General features: G+C 44.9%; 1 protein-coding gene across 1 annotated transcript in view; it reads left to right on the top strand.

Annotated features, from left to right (window-relative positions):
• Positions 1-19,538, top strand: part of RAB11A (RAB11A, member RAS oncogene family) — a 49,396-nt gene extending 29,858 nt beyond the window's left edge. The window contains exons 2-5 of the mRNA XM_073618312.1: positions 5,043-5,238; positions 6,612-6,805; positions 14,515-14,595; positions 18,899-19,538. Coding sequence (XP_073474413.1) covers positions 5,043-5,238; positions 6,612-6,805; positions 14,515-14,595; positions 18,899-19,038 — 611 coding nt within the window. The 3' untranslated portion in view covers positions 19,039-19,538. The remainder of the gene's footprint in view (positions 1-5,042; positions 5,239-6,611; positions 6,806-14,514; positions 14,596-18,898) is intronic.
• Positions 19,539-19,810: the final 272 nt, after the last annotated feature.

The following is a 19,810-nucleotide window of genomic DNA, read 5'->3' as shown; positions in this document are numbered from 1 at the left end:
AAACGATTCTACAAAACTGGCTGAAATTTGAACCATTGATGGCTCTAAGCTCAACATAGTTCAATGGAAGAATTGAAGAAGCTGGGTGGGAAAATTATCAGCCTAACAGTGGCTGCATCCAATCCCAGACAGGTACTTTTTGGGTATTCGGACAGCCAGGAATTGTAGCTGTCAGAATTCAGTCGCCAGCAGTAAGGAGATTCCTCCATCTGGGCTGCCATGTGGAATCTTGTGATTCTTCTCATTCATCCCGAGGGTCTGAAGGAGGGAAAGTGAAGTGTAATACCTTTTTTTTAGAATGGGGGTTTTATCTCATTACTTGCTTTGAATCCCTGGTGCCCAACCGGTGGCCCGTTGGTATGTGTGGCCCTCGGACCTCAGCAGTCCGTAGTGTGAACATTGATTAGAGTAATAGCGCTGATCTCTACTATTCTCGTGTAACGTGTTCCCAGCTTCATATCTTCTGCAGCATCTCCCCACCAACAATGTATGCTGTCCTCACTCTCTGACCCCCATCTCCCTCTATTAGATCTGCAGTCTCTGACAGTCCTCTCCAACATTACATATATTCAACATTATGTGTAGCCATTTGATGAGGTCAGGGGTCACATTTGAGGCCCCCCATTAGCTCATAAATTGACAACCACTGCTGTAAATGCTGGAACCTGTTTGGTGAAGTAACTCCCGCTATCAGTAAGAACATCGTCATGCATAAGACCACTTAGTATGCATTGTAATCACTTGCCGACCTACCTCTGCAGGTATACTGCAGCAGGTTGACACGGCAGCGCAAATCGCCGTAGGTGTACGTCGGGCTCGTACCAAGCGATCTGAGGGGGCGAGCGCACCTATTGGCCAGCGGGGGCACCAATCAGCGGGTCCGGAGGACTCGATGGCCGCCCGCGATCGTTCCCCGCAGTGACAGAACGGGGATCTGCCATAGTAAACCAGGCAGATCTCCTTTCTGTCAGGGGATGACACACAGAACCTGTCTTTCTGCTATGCAGGAAGAGGGATCTGTGTGTTATATCAAGCAGCCCATCCCCCATACAGTTAGAACACACAGTCAGGGAAGACATTTAACCTAGGGCTGGGGAAAAAAATTGATTTGAATCGAGTTAAAAGGTAAAATCGATTCAAAATTTAAGCAAATCGATTTTTTTTTTTTTTTTTTTTCACCATGCCGGTCCTGAGAAGCTGTGGGCAGGAGTTTTTAGGCGAAGCCGCGGCCTCACCTAAAAACTCCTGCCCGCAGCTCCTCAGGACCGGCACGGTGTCCAAAAAAAAAAATTTGAATTGTGAATCGAGGTTTTTTTTTTTTTTTTTTTTTAAAAATCGCAGATTTTATTTATTTATTATTTTTTTAGAAAATCGCCCAGCCCTAATTTAACCCCTTGAACGCTCCTGATAACTCCTTTTCTGCCACTGTCAGTACAATGTCGGCGCATATTTTTAGCACTGATCACTGTAATGTCCCTGGTTCCCAAAAAAGTGTCAGGTGTCCGATCTGTCCGGCGCAATGTCGCATTCCTGCTAAAAATCTCTAATCACTATTACTAGTAAAAATAAAATAAACAATAAAAATGCCATAAATCTTTCCCCTATTTTGTATACGCTATAACTTTTGCGCAAATTATTATTAGTATACAGGTTTTTTATAGCGTCAACTGTTTGCGCAGCACTTAACAAAATAAAGGCAGACCTTACAGTTACATTACAATTTGGTACAAGAGAAATCGGAGGGCCCTGTTCATTAGAGCTTACAATCTAAAAAATCTATCAATATACGCTTATTGAGGTGTTTTTTTTTTTTTTTGTTTTTTTTGTTTTTTTTTTTTCAACCAGAAACGTGTAGCAGAATACAAATTGGCCTAAATTTATGAAGAAATGTGATTTTTGAAAAAAAAAATTATTTGGGGGGGGGTTCTTTTTTGTGTTTTTTTTTTTTTTTTTTTTTTTTTTTTATAGCAGAAATTAAGATATGAATATTTTTATTTATTTTTTAAATTGTCGGTCTTTGTTGCACAAAATACCACCAAAAGAAAGCTTTATTTGTGTGTGTGGGGGGGGCACATCAGTTTTTATTTGTTTACAACGTCGCACGACCGCGCAATTGTCAGTTAAAGCGACGCTGTGCCGTATCGCAAAAAAAAATGGCCTGGTCATCGAGGGGGCAAATGCTTCCAGGGCCGAAGGAGTTAAATGAATAGGCCGGTGGTCCGTAATGGGTTAAACACCTTTTTGAATGAGCTTGCCCAACCTTTTTCTTACTCATTCTCTTTGAAATAAATTGTCCATTCAACTAGGCTGTGCCTGGCTCCTGTCAGCTGTCACCTCTGTAAATGATGAGCAAACTGTGGTGTGTTGTGGGGTCGGTAGACCTGTCAGACTGGTGCACCCAGGTGAAGGATTACAGTAACCTGCAGCTGTACGCTCAGCCCATTCTAATTCTGTTTTTCAACAATATGTTGGATTTTTTTTTTTTTTTTAAACCTTTGTGTAACTTTGAATGACATTTATTCTTGAACTTTGAGTAGTAGCATTGCTTAAAATAACGGTGAAGTGAAAATGAACCCTGTGCTCCACCCAGGAACCCTGACTTTAGTGATGTTATTGATGATGAAATATTTAAAGAATAATGATTACAAACACCATAAATTCCCCCAATTTTTGGGGGTAAAATATTAAAGATGGTGTTATGCCGTCTAAAGAGATGCCTCGTGTCGCGCTTTAAATTTCTGCACGCTCTGTATTTTTAAAAATCTCCATAGGGCGACGCTTTAAAAGCCTTTAGTTACCAGTTTAGACTTACACAGAGAGGTGTGGCACTAGAATTATTGCCCCTCGTCTTGACATTTGCGGCGAAACCTCACAGCTGTGGAGCGATCGCCATTTATGTATGCGTACGGGTTCGTTCAGGGGTGGGGGGGCACTTTAAATTTTTTTTTCATTTTATTTATTTTCATTTTCATGCTGTTTAGGTTTTTTTATTCTATTTTTTTTTTTGGTCACTTTTATTGCTGTCGCAAGGAATGTAACCATCCCTTGTGACCGCAATAGGCAGTGACAGGTACTCTTTATGGAGAGATCTGAGGTCTTTTAGACCCCCCAGGTGTCTCCTCTGCCCTTTAAAAGCATCTGACCCGACCAAGATCGGTCTGATCTTTCCCACTTTATAAAACTGCGCTGTTTACATCCAGTGTAACCGGAAGCGATAAAATACTTGTTACTTCCATTTTCAGATACCATAGAGACATTCTGGTCCCCAATCAGCTCTATAGTAAACCAGCGGTGCCGCCGGCATCATTCCGGGCTCGCCAGTCTCTATCTCTATCATCTCTATCATCTCTATCATCTCTATCTCTATCATCTCTATCTCTATCATCTCTATCTCTATCATCTCTATCTCTATCATCTCTATCTCTATCATCTCTATCTCTATCATCTCTATCTCTATCATCTCTATCTCTATCATCTCTATCTCTATCTCTATCATCTCTATCATCTCTATCTCTATCATCTCTATCTCTATCATCTCTATCATCTCTATCTCTATCATCTCTATCTCTATCATCTCTATCATCTCTATCTCTATCATCTCTATCTCTATCATCTCTATCTCTATCATCTCTATCATCTCTATCTCTATCATCTCTATCATCTCTATCTCTATCATCTCTATCTCTATCATCTCTATCTCTATCATCTCTATCTCTATCATCTCTATCTCTATCATCTCTATCTCTATCATCTCTATCTCTATCATCTCTATCTCTATCATCTCTATCTCTATCATCTCTATCTCTATCATCTCTATCTCTATCATCTCTATCTCTATCATCTCTATCTCTATCATCTCTATCTCTATCATCTCTATCTCTATCATCTCTATCTAGAGATATATATATATATATATATAATATAATTTTTTTTTTTTTTTTTTGCTAAAAAAGGTGTTTGAAAAACCATTGTGCAAATACCGTGTAACATAAAAAATTGCAACAACTGCCATTTTATTCTCTAGGGGCCTCTGCTATGGAAAAAAAAAAATGTTTGGGGGTTCTAAGTAATTTTCCAGCAAAAAAATAATGCAGATTTTTACATATAGGAGTTGAATGTCAGAATAGGTCTGGTCCTCAAGTGGATATTTATAGTGGTTATAATGTGTTATTTGTGCATTTATGTATTTTATGCAACTAAAAATGCAGTACAGTGTATGGCAGCGCATCAAACACCCCCAATCATGTGATCACTGACAGCCAGTCACAGTGGTTACGTGATCGTCCTTATTACAACCTTATGTTGTACTAGTAGCAGTGCCGCCTGTACGGACTTGTATTGGCTAAAATGAGAATCGCAATTTTTTTTTTTTTTGCTTAGCGGATAGATCACGATTCTCTCGCGATTCTTGCGGCGTAACCTCTTTCACATTAGAACAAAAAAAATTGTGCTAACTTTACTGTTTCGGGTTTTTTTTTTTTTTTTTTTTTAATTTATTGAAGTGTATTTTTTCCCAAAAAATTGCATTTGAAAGACCGCTGGGCAAATACAGTGTGACATAAAATATTGATATTGCAGCAATTGCCATTTTATTCCCTAGGGTCTCTGCTAATATATATGTTTGGGGGTTCCAAGTAATTTTTTAGCAAAAAATATTGATTTTACCTTTAAAAAGAAGTGTCAGAAAAAGATTTAGACTTTAAGTGGTTAAACTTCCTTCCTTTTTTAAGTTGTTTAAAACTTGGCAGACTGCCCAGTTATTTATTTACACAGAAGTTCTATCCCTTTGATCTAAGAAGGAAGTTGGTTACAATGTTTCAAGTTCTAAACTTGGCAGAATGCCTGAATGTTTTCTTTTGACAGCTGAGTGAGCAGATAAAGTCTCTCCACTTGTTTGTATGAAAGAATCGGCAGATCCTCAGAAGGGGGGTGAATCGAGATCACGATTTTTTTAACGATTAATTGTGCAGCTCTAACGTGTATGCTTCAGTGTGATTTACTAAACACAAGGGCTTTTTTTTTTTTCTTTCTCTTCTCTGCAGTGGTGCTGATTGGTGATTCTGGAGTTGGAAAAAGTAACCTCCTTTCTCGCTTTACCCGTAACGAGTTTAACCTGGAGAGCAAAAGCACCATCGGGGTGGAATTTGCTACAAGGAGCATCCAGGTGGACGGTAAAACGATCAAAGCTCAGATTTGGGACACAGCCGGACAGGAGAGATACCGCGCAATCACCTCCGCGTGAGTCACCATGATGTGGGGCTGAATGGGTGGGAAGAATGTGGGGTGGTATTGTGCATATTTATCCAATCTTTTTTTTTTTTTTTCTTTTTTCCTTTTTATTTGCAGTGTTAAGCTGGATGCACACTAAACAATTTTCTCTTAGATTTTTTTTTTTCCTTTTTAGATTTACCAAAACCATATAATAAGGGGACAAACCTAAACACATTTTTAATTTGTATGCAATCAGGCAGGCCCTTCTACTATATAGTTGAAGGTAAATCTAAAGGAAATCAAACAACAAAAGTTGTTTAGTGTGTATCCAGCCTTTAGGCTGCATTCACACTTCAGCGTTTTTGAATCGCAGGCAGTTGTGCTGCGATTTGAAAGTGCCGATGTGTGAATGACAAATCGCGGGACTCGCATTTGAAATGCTATTCATTTGAATGACCCCTAAAATCGCTGGGCGGTCTGCCATGCAGTAAGCTTGTCATTCAAAAGTAACTCCTGAACTTTTTTCGGGCCAAATGCTTCCCACAATGCGGGTTGCCGCGACTGCAGCTCATTTTATCGCGCTAGACCCGCACCCCTTTTTTAGGTGTCATTCAAATGAATGGCATCTCTAATGTGAGTCCCACGATTTGTCATTCACAGATCGGCGCTTTCAAACTGCGGCCAATCTGCCCGCCATTAAAAACGCTGAAGTGTGAATGCGTCCTTGGACGGCATTCACACTTGTCTGACTTGTCCTGCAACTTTGGACACCAAAGTCGTAAGACGAGTCATTCCCCATGTTTTCCAATGAAAACCATTCATATGTGCAACTTTAAAGTTGCAGCGACTTCAGAGTAGTTCATGCGCTATTTTGGTAGTTTTTTAGCCCTCAAAAGTTGCATGAAAGTCACACCTGAATGTTATACAATGCAACAGTTGTGCAATAGTTGTCCATTATCGCTGGTCAAAGCCAAAGTTGCACCCATCCCATCCCAGTTGCACCCATCCCATCCCAGTTGCACCCATCTCAAGTCGGTGCTACTTTGGAGCAGTTGTGCAATAGTTGTCCATTATCGCTGGTCAAAGCCAAAGTTGCACCCATCCAAGGTGCACCCATCCCATCCCAGTTGCACCCATCTCAAGTCGGTGCTACTTTGGAGCAGTTGTGCAATAGTTGTCCATTATCGCTGGTCAAAGCCAAAGTTGCACCCATCCAAGTTGCACCCATCCAAGTTGCACCCATCCAAGGTGCACGCATTCCAAGTCGGTGCTACTTTGGAGTCGTACAAGTGTGAATGGAGCCTTAATGCCAAATTCTGCACAGTTCTGCCTATTTCATAAGCAAAGCGCCCGTTAGATTCACTCCCTATGAGCTGACTCTGCGTATCTTCTCCTTCCAGGTACTACAGAGGAGCTGTAGGTGCTCTGCTGGTGTATGATATCGCCAAGCATCTTACCTACGAAAATGTGGAAAGGTGGCTGAAAGAGTTGAGGGACCATGCGGACAACAACATCGTCATCATGCTGGTGGGCAACAAGAGTGACTTGCGCCACCTCAGAGCAGTGCCGACTGATGAGGCCCGAGCATTTGCAGGTTATTATACATTTTATATACATTAATCTGAATGTCGCTACAACGTTTACTAGTGTCCTTGCCAGGGTTTGGAATTCAACAGTCCTACACTTTTTATAATGGACTGAATTGTTTAAATGCAGGTTATAACTCAAGTGTATTAATAGACGTTATGTTCTTCTGAAATATGCCATTCAAAATCTACATGAACAATGCCCCTGCCTGGCTGTGAGAACTTTACAGTGGTTGTAAAGCTCAGACTTGAAATATGAACAAAGCATATCCCTCTATAGTGTGTACTTGTCTGTCTGCTTCCTCCTTCCTTTGCTATCTGTATCAGTCACTTCTAACAAGTTTTCCTGACAGCAAGAGAAAAAGTGACACGGGAGGGAGCTCCAGCACACAGCCTGTGATTGACACCCTCTGCTCTGTTGCTGTGTGAAGGTAGGTGTGTCCCTTCCCTCCTATCAGCTTTAGGAGCTCTCCTCACTGAGCTCTGCAGTGTGTAACTTTTAGCTATACGTCACCTGCTTTCTGAAAGCGCTGACAAGCTTTATAAAGTCTGGACTTTAAAGTGGTTGTAAACTGCGGCCGGTGGAAAAAAAAAATACTTGCCTGAGAGCGAAGCCCTCCTGTGGTGCGCGGTCACCGCTGAGAGGGCTGACATCTTCTCCCTGTCTCGTCTTCTGGGTATGCTCGCTCCAGCTGTGTGATTGGTCGGAGCTGAAATGATGTCACTCATGCACATATGCGTGGAAGCCCTCGGTTCTGGCACAAAGCTCCGGAAAAGGTATGCCAGACATTCAGAGCGCATGCGCCAGTGATGTCACTGTCTGCATGCAGGGTGAATATCTCCTAAGCGGTGCACGTTTAGGAGATGTTCATTTTATCTACAGGTAAGCCTTATTGTAAGCTTACCTGTAGGTAAAAATAACAAAGCGGGCTTTACTATCGCTTTAAAGGGATGTAGAGAAGACTTCAGGTAAACGGGTACAACTTATGAGGATTTGTTTAATCGGTGAATCACCTGAGGCCAGACACTTCACTGGATGCATAGAAGGGTTTACAGTCACTTTAAAAGTATAACTAAAGGCAAATGTTTTAGTTCTGGATATAGTGGAGAAGGATTAGAATGCCTTTTGCCGTCTGTGTCCCCGTTGGGGAGATTCACCTTCTCCGTTTGGTTTGTTTGCCGTTTTTGAATGTGAAAGTAAAGAAAAATCCTCATGTGTTGAACTTCTGGCTCAGTTTGTAGCGGTGAACTGAGCCGGAAGTAGGTACCCCCTCCCTGCTCCCCGTATGTAGAGTAGGGTTTAGGAGGGTGGGATCAGACTTAAAGCGGAGCTCCACCCACAAGGGGAAGCTCCTCTTGTCTAAAAGCTCTCCAACCCCCCACCCCCTCTGGTGCTACATTTGGGTACTTGCTCCCACTTCCTGCTGAGCAAACTCAGCTGGAAGTTTGGCCCTCGCCGCAGCTGACCCTATGAGAAAGCGCAGCGCGATGCGTCACTGACGGTTTCCCTTACCCCAGATGGCGGCACCAGCACCTGAGAGCCGATTCGAGAATCTGGGCGAGGATACCGCTAGGGGTGCACACCGAATGGAAATTATGGTACAGAAAATGCAGGACACACTTGGCCAAAAATTACAGTTTTTAATAAATATTTATATTTTTATATCACTTTATTATATTCGATTTTTTAAATTAAGATCATCCATTTAAATAAATATGAATTCATCATCGGCCATATAAGAAAAGCTCAAGAAAAATGCATCCCTTTAAATTCTCCGTATGTCTTCACACTGATCCGTTGTGGCGTTAAAAATCCTGCTTGCTGCATTTTCGGTCAGTTAAAAAAAAAAAAGTTGAAATGCATTGAAAACTCATGAACGCACCCATGTTACGTTTTTGATGTGTTTTTTTTTTTTTAAGTCACAATAAGCACTGTAAAATCGGTGCAAAAGTGCAGCGCATTCCCGGGAAAATTGTGTGTTTTTGGTGCCATTATCTCCACCTTTTTCTCTTATTGGTCAAATGCCGATAACACTATTTTAAGCCGAAATTTCGGTGCATCTCTAGACACCGCGGTATCCCCGGACAGGTAAGTTTCCTAAGGCCCCTTGCACACTGGGGCGGTTTGCAGGCGCTATTGCGCTAATAATAGTAGCGCCTGCACACCGCCCCGAAAGTGCCACTCCTTGCATTCCAGTGTGCAAGCCCCGAGGGCTTGCACACTGGAGCAATGCGCTGGCAGGATGGTAAAAAAAGTCCTGCCAGCAGCATCTTCGGAGCGGTGAAGGAGCGGTGTGTATACCGCTCCTTTACCGCTCCTGCCCATTGAAATCAATGGGACGGCGCGGCTATACCGCCGGCAATGCGCCTCTGCAGAGGCGCTTTGCGGTGGTATTTAACCCCTTCTCGGCCGCTAGCGGCCGCATACCGGCGGTAAAACGCCGCTAACAATAGCGGCGTTTTACCGCCGACGCCGCCCCAGTGTGCAAGGGCTCTAATAGTAGCTTTTAGATTTTGGGCGGTGGATTTACCACCGATTTTTAAGCGCCAGTTAAACAGTGGTAAAGCACAGTTAAAACGAGCGGCGCTTTACCGCTAACGGCCAACGCTTTCAGTGTGAAAGTAGCCTTAAACTGATGATTACTTTTCCAGCCAGATCAAATTGGTTGTAGCACCTCGAGAGGTCTGACTATGGAGACCCTCTGATATGCTTTTTATAGAATACATGAAGGTAAAAAAACACTTTAACCACCTCCTGTTCTGGGACGACATCATTTGACATCGCCCCAATGTCACTGCTCTCGTGTGCCCTCCGCGCAACCCTGGTCTCGGTAAAGAGCCGATGGGGCAGCTCTTTACCCATGTGATTGGCTGTGTCCAATCACAGCCGATCATGTGTGAATGCAGAAGTACTGTTTATTGGCTCTCCTCGCCTCACACTGACCATGCGTGAAGAGAGGAGAGCCGATCATCGGCATCTCCTCGCAGGGGAGACCTGTACAGGTAATCGGGGCACTGATAAATGGTGCAGCCCCAACAGTGCCCAGCAGGTGACACCAATGCCTGCCTATCAGTGCCCATTAGTGCCGCCTATCGGTGCTCATCAGTACTGCATATTAGTGCCTCCTCATAGGTCTCACCTCATTGGTGCAGCCTATCGGTACCCATCAGCGCCGCAGCGTACATCAGTGAAGGAGGAAAAAGTACTTACATTAAGGAAAGTAATGACTTGCCTCATACAAAGTCCCATTTCCTCTCTCTTTTTTTGTTGTATACATATTAGGGATGGAGGCTTGTCATTGCTAGAATTATGTTGTGTTAGGTCGCATCTATTTTATTACTTATATTTTCTGACAAACTTATTTTTATTTTTTTATTTTTCGGGTTTTTTTTTGTTTTCTTTTGTTTTGTTTTTTTTAGCAAAAAATAAAAACCCCAGTGGTAATTAAATACCACCAAAAAAAAAAAAAAAGAAAACTGTGTGAAAAAAAGTTTTGATTTTATATGGGTACACAGTGTTGCATGACCGCACAATTGTCATTCAAAGTGTGACGGGGCTGAAAGCTGGAAATTGGCCTGGGCAAGGAAGGAGGGTAAAAGTGCCCAGTAGGCAAAGGGTTAAATTGTACAGGCACTTCACATGGTAAATAGCCGTACATTTCCGGATCTTCAACCCCTGATGTAAACTGGCTTATTCTGAATGGATTGTACAGACTTTTTTCATTTAGTACAGATACGGTTTTGCTCGTGTTATCTCTGTACTTTGTCACAATCTCTCTGTATAAGGTCACCTGAGCAATGATTAGTCATACAGGTAATGCTCAGAATTCTACCACACTGCCTCTAGTGGCAGAACTTGTCTTTGCATGCGACGTCAGTGCTGGTAAAAGCAACAATTTTGTGTTGCAGTTCATGATATTCATGACATTCTCTCATTTTCAGTCACTGCCACACATCCTTTCCTCCTGTTTTTTTTTTTTTTTTTTTCTTCTTGCTCTATAAACAGATGATCTATTAAAACGATGTTGTCAGAAACGGCCATTTATATCTAAACTAATTTTTAGGCCTGGTTCACACCTACGCATTTTTAGTGCGTCTTCAAATTTTCAGTAACGCACTACAGTCCATTTAACACAATTTTCCTATGGGTCACGTTCACATCCTATGCAGTTTTTTAACTGGTGCGATTTTTGGAAAGGGTCAAGGACTTTTTTTTTTTTACCCACAGCAGATTGCGTTTTTGGTTCCATAGACTTAAATGGAAATGCATGTAAAACGCACGTACATGTGCATTTCCTGCATGACAACAGACACCTTCCCCTAGCAACATTAACACATCACAAAAAAACGTAAAACGCCTGTGAAAAAAACACCTACTTCAGCCTGCTTAGGGTGTGAACCTTGCCTAAAAAAAACAACAAAAAAAAAAAACAGGTCAACCAATTTTCTCAGCTTTAGGAAGCTTTATAATTACATAGTGAGGTATTTCAAATTGAGGAGCTATCTAATATTTATTGCCTTGGTTTAGGTTTTAAACTTTAATTTTACTAATATTTGTATAAAAACTGAACCCACACCCGCTGCCTCATATGTTGCAATCTAAAGACCTAGTACACATGGGCTGAATGTCGGGAGACATCGGCCGGTTTAAAGAATGTCGGCAGACATTCGGCCCGTGTGTGTCGGTCTTTGCTATATGGGTATGTCTGCTTGTTATGAGAGAGCCCTTTGCTGGGTTGTCTCTTTGAATATATTGGGCAGTCTCTTTGATGGATTGGGATGTCTCATTGCTGAATATATGGAACTGTCTCTCTTTTCTGGGATTGGGACTGTCTCTCTTTTCTGGGATTGGGACTGTCTCTCTTTTCTGGGATTGGGACTGTCTCTCTTTTCTGGGATTGGGACTGTCTCTCTTTTCTGGGATTGGGGACCGTCTCTCTTTTCTGGGATTGGGACCGTCTCTCTTTTCTGGATTGGGACCGTCTCTCTTTTCTGGGATTGGGACCGTCTCTCTTTTCTGGGATTGGGACCGTCTCTCTTTTCTGGGATTGGGACCGTCTCTCTTTTCTGGGATTGGGACCGCCTCTCTCTTCCGGGATTGGGACCGCCTCTCTCTCGGGATTGGGACCGTCTCTCTCTTCCGGGATTGGGACCGTCTCTCTCTTCCGGGATTGGGACCGTCTCTCTCTTCCGGGATTGGGACCGTCTCTCTCTTCCGGGATTGGGACCGTCACTCTCTTCCGGGATTGGGACCGTCTCTCTCTTCCGGGATTGGGACCGTCTCTCTCTTCCGGGATTGGGACCGTCTCTCTCTTCCGGATTGGGACCGTCTCTCTCTTCCGGGATTGGGACCGTCTCTCTCTTCCGGGATTGGGACCGTCTCTCTCTTCCGGGATTGGGACCGTCTCTCTCTTCCGGGATTGGGACCGTCTCTCTCTTCCGGGATTGGGACCGTCTCTCTCTTCCGGGATTGGGACCGTCTCTCTCTTCCGGGATTGGGGACCGTCTCTCTCTTCCGGGATTGGGACCGTCTCTCTCTTCCGGGATTGGGACCGTCTCTCTCTTCCGGGATTGGGACCGTCTCTCTCTTCCGGGATTGGGACCGTCTCTCTCTTCCGGGATTGGGACCGTCTCTCTCTTCCGGGATTGGGACCGTCTCTCTCTTCCGGGATTGGACCGTCTCTCTCTTCCGGGATTGGGACCGTCTCTCTCTTCCGGGATTGGGACCGTCTCTCTCTTCCGGATTGGGACCGTCTCTCTCTTCCGGGATTGGGGACCGTCTCTCTCTTCCGGGATTGGGACCGTCTCTCTCTTCCGGGATTGGGACCGTCTCTCTCTTCCGGGATTGGGACCGTCTCTCTCTTCCGGATTGGGACCGTCTCTCTCTTCCGGGATTGGGACCGTCTCTCTCTTCCGGGATTGGGACCGTCTCTCTCTTTCCGGGATTGGGACCGTCTCTCTCTTCCGGGATTGGGACCGTCTCTCTCTTCCGGGATTGGGACCGTCTCTCTCTTCCGGGATTGGGACCGTCTCTCTCTTCCGGGATTGGGACCGTCTCTCTCTCCGGGATTGGGACCGTCTCTCTCTTCCGGGATTGGGACCGTCTCTCTCTTCCGGGATTGGGACCGTCTCTCTCTTCCGGGATTGGGACCGTCTCTCTCTTCCGGGATTGGGACCGTCTCTCTCTTCCGGGATTGGGACCGTCTCTCTCTTCCGGGATTGGGACCGTCTCTCTCTTCCGGGATTGGGGACCGTCTCTCTCTTCCGGATTGGACCGTCTCTCTCCTCTCGTCTTCTCTCTCTCTCCTCTCTCTCTCTCTCTCTCTCTCTCTCTCTCTCTCTCTCTCTCTCTCTCTCTCTCTCTCTCTCTCTCTCTCTCTCTCTCTCTCTCTCTCTCTCTCTCTCGGGATTGGGACCGTCTCTCTCTCTCTCTCGGGATTGGACCGTCTCTCTCTCTCTCTCTCTCTCTCTCTCTCTCTCGGGATTGGGACCGTCTCTCTCTCTCTCTCTCTCTCTCTCTCTCTCTCTCTCTCTCTCTCTCCCGGGATTGGGACCGTCTCTCTCTCTCTCTCTCTCTCTCTCTCTCTCTCTCTCTCTCTCTCTCTCTTCTCTCTCTTCCGGGATTGGGACCGTCTCTCTCTCTCTCTCTCTCTCTCTCTCTCTCTCTCTCTCTTCCGGGATTGGGACCGTCTCTCTCTCTCTCTCTCTCTCTTCCGGGATTGGGACCGTCTCTCTCTCTCTCTCTCTCTCTCTCTCTCTCTCTCTCTCTCTCTCTCTCTCTCTCTCTCTCTCTCTCTCTCTCTCTCTCTCTCTCCCGGGATTGGGACCCTCTCTCTCTCTCTCTCTCTCTCTCTCTCCCGGGATTGGGACCGTCTCTCTCTCTCTCTCTCTCTCTCTCGGGATTGCCACTTCCAGGAGACAATTACGCCCCGGCGACGTCCCTCTGAAGTTCTGCCTTCTTCCCCCACTGCTGGGCAAGTTAGAAAACGCAGCAGTAGGAACCGGCTGTGAAGCTAAAAAGGCTTCACTGCCGGGTTCCCTTACCAGCAATGGCTGGGGTGCCGGCAATATTAAGTCAGTAGATACAATGTTTGTAGCTGCTGACTTTAAAGCAGAGCAAAAGGGGAAGTCCCACTTGTTTGCAACCCCCTCATCCACTGCCTTATTTTGCACTTTTTGTGGTGGGAAGAAGCAGGAACCTGATTTGGACAGGTACCCCGTCCCACCTCTGGCTCGGATCTCCTTTCCCCGCAGCCTTCCCTTTCCCCGCAGCCTTCCCGAACACATCACAGGTCCCAGAATCCCAGAAGACTACAGGACCATTTAAAATGGGCAGCGTGGCTCACGCATGCAATGTAGGAAACCAGCTGTGAAGCCGCGAGGCTTCTCTGCCTTTTTCCCTTACTTGAGATGCCGGCGCCTGCACCCGAAGGCGATTGAAGAATCTGCTCAGGTGAGGACATTGCTGGATGCCTGGTCAGGTAAGTATCCTTATATTAAGTCAGCAGCTACAGTATTTGCAGCTGCTGACTTTTAATTTTTTGGGGAGCCTGGAGCTCCTCTTTAAAAACCCAGCCTTTTCCTGTATATTATAAATTAAAAACTCTGATTTTACTGTCAGTTGCTTTGCTGCTATAACTGCCTGTTTCTTAGCAATATTAAAGCATTTGTTTTTATGTTCTCACCTTATCTGACTTGCGCTTTTTCTCTTGTACAGAAAAGAATGGTTTGTCCTTCATCGAGACTTCAGCCCTGGACTCTACAAATGTGGAGGCTGCTTTCCAAACGATCCTGACAGGTAAAGACATGAGAGCACTGCTACGATCGATCTAAACTATTGTCAGCTATGCTCTGGGTGCTTGTATTTGGCATGGCACCACAGGATAGAATGCAAGTAATAAAGGTGGTTTTGCATATAACAATCCAACATCAGTCTCCACTTTTAGGCCCCATTCAGGCTCCTTTTACATCTGTGAAAAAGGTGCGGTGCCAGTAATTGTCACCTCAAACTTGGCTAGCACGTGCGTGACATACGCATAAAGCTTAAAAGTTTTACTAAACCCACAACCATAAAATCAGTCTGTATATGCAGTAAAGCAGGAGTGCCTGGGAGCCACATGTGGACCTTGATTTCCTGCTCCAGGATGGCGGGTTGGCACGCACAGATCTCGGGTCGCCGACCCGCCTTTCCAGAGCATCAGTGTTGTGAATGAAGCTGGTGATGGAGGAAGCAAGCAGCTGCAGAGCCGCATAGGCCGATGCTTCCTGTATAGCGCTGGCTCCTGTCACAGGCGGAGTGATACCAAATGTACTGTGTCTGGAACAGCTGGTGATACATGAATGGAAGACTGTTATTAAGGCAAGATTATTACTAAAATCACAGTGTGTTGTGTGTATTATATATATATATATTTTGTAAAAAATTATTTCTGCAGGGGTTACTGGGCTGATTTTAAAACTGATCCCCAGGTGCAGCGCACTGCACCTGCGGGTTTCCTGCACTGAGCCATAGACTTGTGTTATCTGCAGGTTTGGTGCGCTTTCAGAAAGTGCACCACACCTGCTGGATATAATAGAAGTCTATGGCAAAGTGCAGCTAACCAAGGAATGCCACAGGTGCACAGCGCTGCACCTTCGGTTCCTAACACCTACCTGAGGTCCCTCTCTGTCCCTCTCTGTCCGAGATTCTCCCTCCCTGATTGGCTGAGACCCAGCCATTGGCTGCCGCTGCTGCCAATCATAGTCAGCTAGCCAATCGTGGGAGAGAGAGGGTGCGGGGCTCCGTGTCTGAATGGACATAGGGAGCTGTGACTTGGCTTGGGTGCCCCCCATAGCACGCTCCTGACTCTCTCTGGGGGCACTGAACAGGAGGGGAGGGGCCAGAATCACAGAAGAGGAGGACCTGAGAAGAGGAGGATCCAGGCTGCTCTGTGTAAATTCACTACACGGAGCAGGTAATTATAACATGTTTGTGAAGTCTGTCGTTTTTCTAAAAATAACAATCACTTTAAGTTGCACATAGTTGAACCGTTGTCATTGAAAAGCATGGGATGCAACTTGCTGCAACTTGTATGTTTTAAAAAATAAATAGGTTTTTAATAGTGCCAAATGCCTGTTTATTTTAAAGATGATAAAAACGTTTGACCAAGCCTGACATTTCTAGTGTCACCAGCTTATTTGGAAAGGTCTTTTGCTGTTGTGTACACTTCCCTTTTCCTGTTCTCTTAGATCTTGTGCTGCGTTGTGTGCACTTTGGTGATGAATACGGCATTGCTTTCAGGACACAAATATTCTCAAGGTCGTCAGATAGGGAGAAGAGTACACACAGTGCTGACTTCACATATATGCCAGCAGTGATCCTTCTATAGATGTCCTTAAGGGCTGGCAGATATCAAGCTGTTTTAAAGTACCTCTGAGGGTTTTTTTTTTTTTTCTTCATTTTTCTTAAACTATAAACCAAACTATTATAAGCGTTTATACAGTCAGATTTGTTTTTTCTTGGAATCCTTGGGATTTTGCTCCTCTGACGTTGCGAACGACCATTCATCTTTCTGAAGGATCTTGGCAGGAATGAAGTTCAGGCAGTGGCTTTGTGTAAACTTGGATTCTCCCCTTTCCCTAGAGACTATGTGAGCCCCATCATCCGAGAATAATTAGATTCCAAAAGAAGGGTTCATATTTCTGCCAGCCATGGGGCACTGTTGCTCCCACTGGCGCCAGCCATGGGGCACTGTTGCTCCCACTGGCGCCAGCCATGGGGCACTGTTGCTCCCACTGGCGCCAGCCATGGGGCACTGTTGCTCCCACTGGCGCCAGCCATGGGGCACTGTTGCTCCCACTGGCGCCAGCCATGGGGCACTGTTGCTCCCACTGGCGCCAGCCATGGGGCACTGTTGCTCCCACTGGCGCGGCACTGTTGCTCCCACTGGCGCGGCACTGTTGCTCCCACTGGCGCGGCACTGTTGCTCCCACTGGCGCGGCACTGTTGCTCCCACTGGCGCGGCACTGTTGCTCCCACTGGCGCGGCACTGTTGCTCCCACTGGCGCGGCACTGTTGCTCCCACTGGCGCCAGCCATGGGGCACTGTTGCTCCCACTGGCGCGGCACTGTTGCTCCCACTGGCGCCAGCTTGAGATCTGGAGAATTTGAAGGCCAAATCAACTCTTTGACAACTTTCTCTGTAGTCCAGTTCTGATGCTCATGTGCCCATTGTAGGCGCTTTTGGTTGTGGACACGGGTCAGCATGGGCACCCTGACTGCTTTGCCCCGTACACAACAAACTGCAATGCTCTGCAATGTTCTGACACCTTTTTATCAGAACCAGCTTTTTTTTTTTTTTTTTTTTTTTTTTTTTTTTTTTTTTTTAGCAATCTGAGTTACGGTAGCTTTTTTTTTTATATTCGCTCAGACTACACGGGCCTTTGCTTCCCACATGCATCAGGGAGCCTTGGCTGCCCATGACCCCGTTTTGCACATTCACTGGTTTATCTTCCTTGGACCACTTTTGGTCGGTCCTGACCACTGTAGACAAGGAACATCCCACAAGAGCTGCGGTTTTGGATTTGCTCTGACCCCGTCGTCTACTCATTAGAGTCAGTTACTCAAATCCTTAAACTTGCCCATTTTTTCTGCTTTCAGCTAGAGTTGCACTATACCAGTGATGGTGAACCTTGGCACCCCAGATGTTTTGGAACTATTTTTCCCATGATGCTCCACTACACTGCAGAGTGCATGAGCATCATGGGAAATGTAGTTCCAAAACATCTGGGGTGCCAAGGTTCGCCATCACTGCACTCACTATACCGTGTTGTTTTTTTATCGGCAGGTACCGATACTTTCGATCATGTTCTTGCCAGTATGGATACCCTTTATGGTGCGATTTGAGCCAATACAAAACAAATGGGCTCAATACCTACTGTAAAGCATTGCATGCAATTTGAATAGAAATGCAGTGCAGTTCCTGTCTGAAACTGATGGTGCCGATACTAAGCATTTACTCATGCAAATGCTCCAATACCTGAACTTGATACCTTTTGCGGAGCGATTTGAGCCCATACAAAATGAAATTTGCTCAAAGCGCACTGCAAAGAATCAAATGCAATTTAAAGGGGGGGTTCCAGCCGGGAAAAAAAAAAATTAAAAGTCAGCAGCTATAAACACTGTAGCTGCTGACTTTTAATAAGCACACTTACCTGTCCTGGGTGCCCGCGATGTCGGCTGCCCGAAGCCGACCCGTCCTTCGGGCAGCCATTCGAACGAAGGGAAACAGGCAGTGGAGCCTTGCGGCTTCACTGCCCGTTTCCTACTGCGCATCGGGTCGCGCATCGCTTTGTGAATGGGACGTGATGTGTTGTGGGACACACACAGTTCCCATAACACACCGCGCCCCATTCCCCAGAAGACAATGTGGGGAGGAGAAGACTGAACATCACCGCGGCGTAAGAAGACTGCCTAGCAACAGCCATTTCAGGTAAGTTAATTTTTTTTTTTTTCTCCTCCAATTTTTTAGGAATTTTTTTTATGCAATTTTTTTTTTTTTTTTAAGGTGGACCTCCCCTTTAAACAGGAATGCAGTGCAATTCCTTTCCAAATCGCATGTGGTTTCCTGTACCGCTCCTCTGTGAACCCAGGCTGAAGTTACTATGAGAAACCTGGGATCACACAAGAGTGGTGGAGGAAACCGCATGTAATTCAGACAGGAATCGCACCACATTCCTGTTCAAATCTCATGCGATTCTTTGCAGTGCGGATTGAATGCATTCATTTTGTAAGGTAGCCATTTCAGGTATTGGACTATTTGCAGGAGTACTTGGTATCGGCACCGGTATCCGTGCAACCCTACTTTCAGCACATCATCTTCAGGGACAACATGTTCACTTGCTGCTGGATATATCCCACCCACTTTCAGATGCTACTGTAATGAGATGATCAATGGTTATTCACTTTACCTGTCAGTGGTCATAATATTATGGCTGATCACTGTGTAAGTGTGTGATTATTGGATGCTGAATTATTACATTGTTATGAATATTACTAGAGAAGAGTGACAGGTCCTCATTGTGGCTGAATTTTTACCAAACCTTTTTTTTTTTGTTTTTCAGAAATTTACCGCATTGTGTCTCAAAAGCAGATGTCTGACAGACGTGAAAACGACATGTCCCCAAGTAACAACGTTGTCCCCATACATGTCCCACCCACCACTGAAAACAAACCAAAGATGCAGTGCTGTCAGAACATATAACGGCCGCTGCCTGCACAGTGCCAGGCTTCCATTTCCTGTGTCCAGCTCTGGAGGGGGGCCAGGCCCAATACCTGTGCCCAGTTCTAGAGGTGCCAGGCTCTGTATATTCCCCACGTCCTGCACTGGACTCTTTGGAATTCTATTTTTTTTTTTTTTCTTTTTTTTTTTTTTTTGTTAATATATTTTTTTTTGTTTTGAGTGTATGTGTGTAAGAACTTTAATTTTACTATTCCATCTGGATTTTTACATGTCTTAAAATTCTTTTTTTTGATTTTTGACTTTCTGTATTAAGGAAATGATCTAATCCTCTTTCACGCTCTCTCTCTCTCCTCTTCCTGTGCTCTCCGCCTTCTTCCCTTCTTCTTTCTTCTCTACAAATACAATGATTCCAGGTCTGCCCTAGTCCCCTCCCCCTCCCCTCTTCCTGTCTCCACTCAGAGATGTCTGTATAATATATGAAATAAACGCATGTTGCCTGCTGGAGGCATCCTCTCCTGATACCTTGTGACTCAACAGATCTTTCTTCTTTTTTGTTTTTTCTTTCTTTTTTTATTTTTTTGTCTTTTTTTTTTTTTTGTTGTTTTTTTTTTCTCCCCACTTTCGACCAGTAATAGAATATGTCACTTGTATGTCACTCATTGCTAGATCCGCTGTTTTGATCTCTAGAAACTACATGAAAAAAAAAAAACAGGTGTGATGTGTAATAAAGTGTTTATACTGTTGAACCATACTACTTCAGGTGGATCTGTTCATGCTCTTCTACCTAGCGGCA

The sequence above is a fragment of the Aquarana catesbeiana genome, linkage group LG03 (assembly GCF_042186555.1).
Source record: "Aquarana catesbeiana isolate 2022-GZ linkage group LG03, ASM4218655v1, whole genome shotgun sequence".
In the NCBI taxonomy this organism is placed as follows: domain Eukaryota; kingdom Metazoa; phylum Chordata; class Amphibia; order Anura; family Ranidae; genus Aquarana; species Aquarana catesbeiana.
Note: the sequence above shows the minus strand (reverse complement) of the source record. Positions and strands in the feature narration are given on the sequence as shown.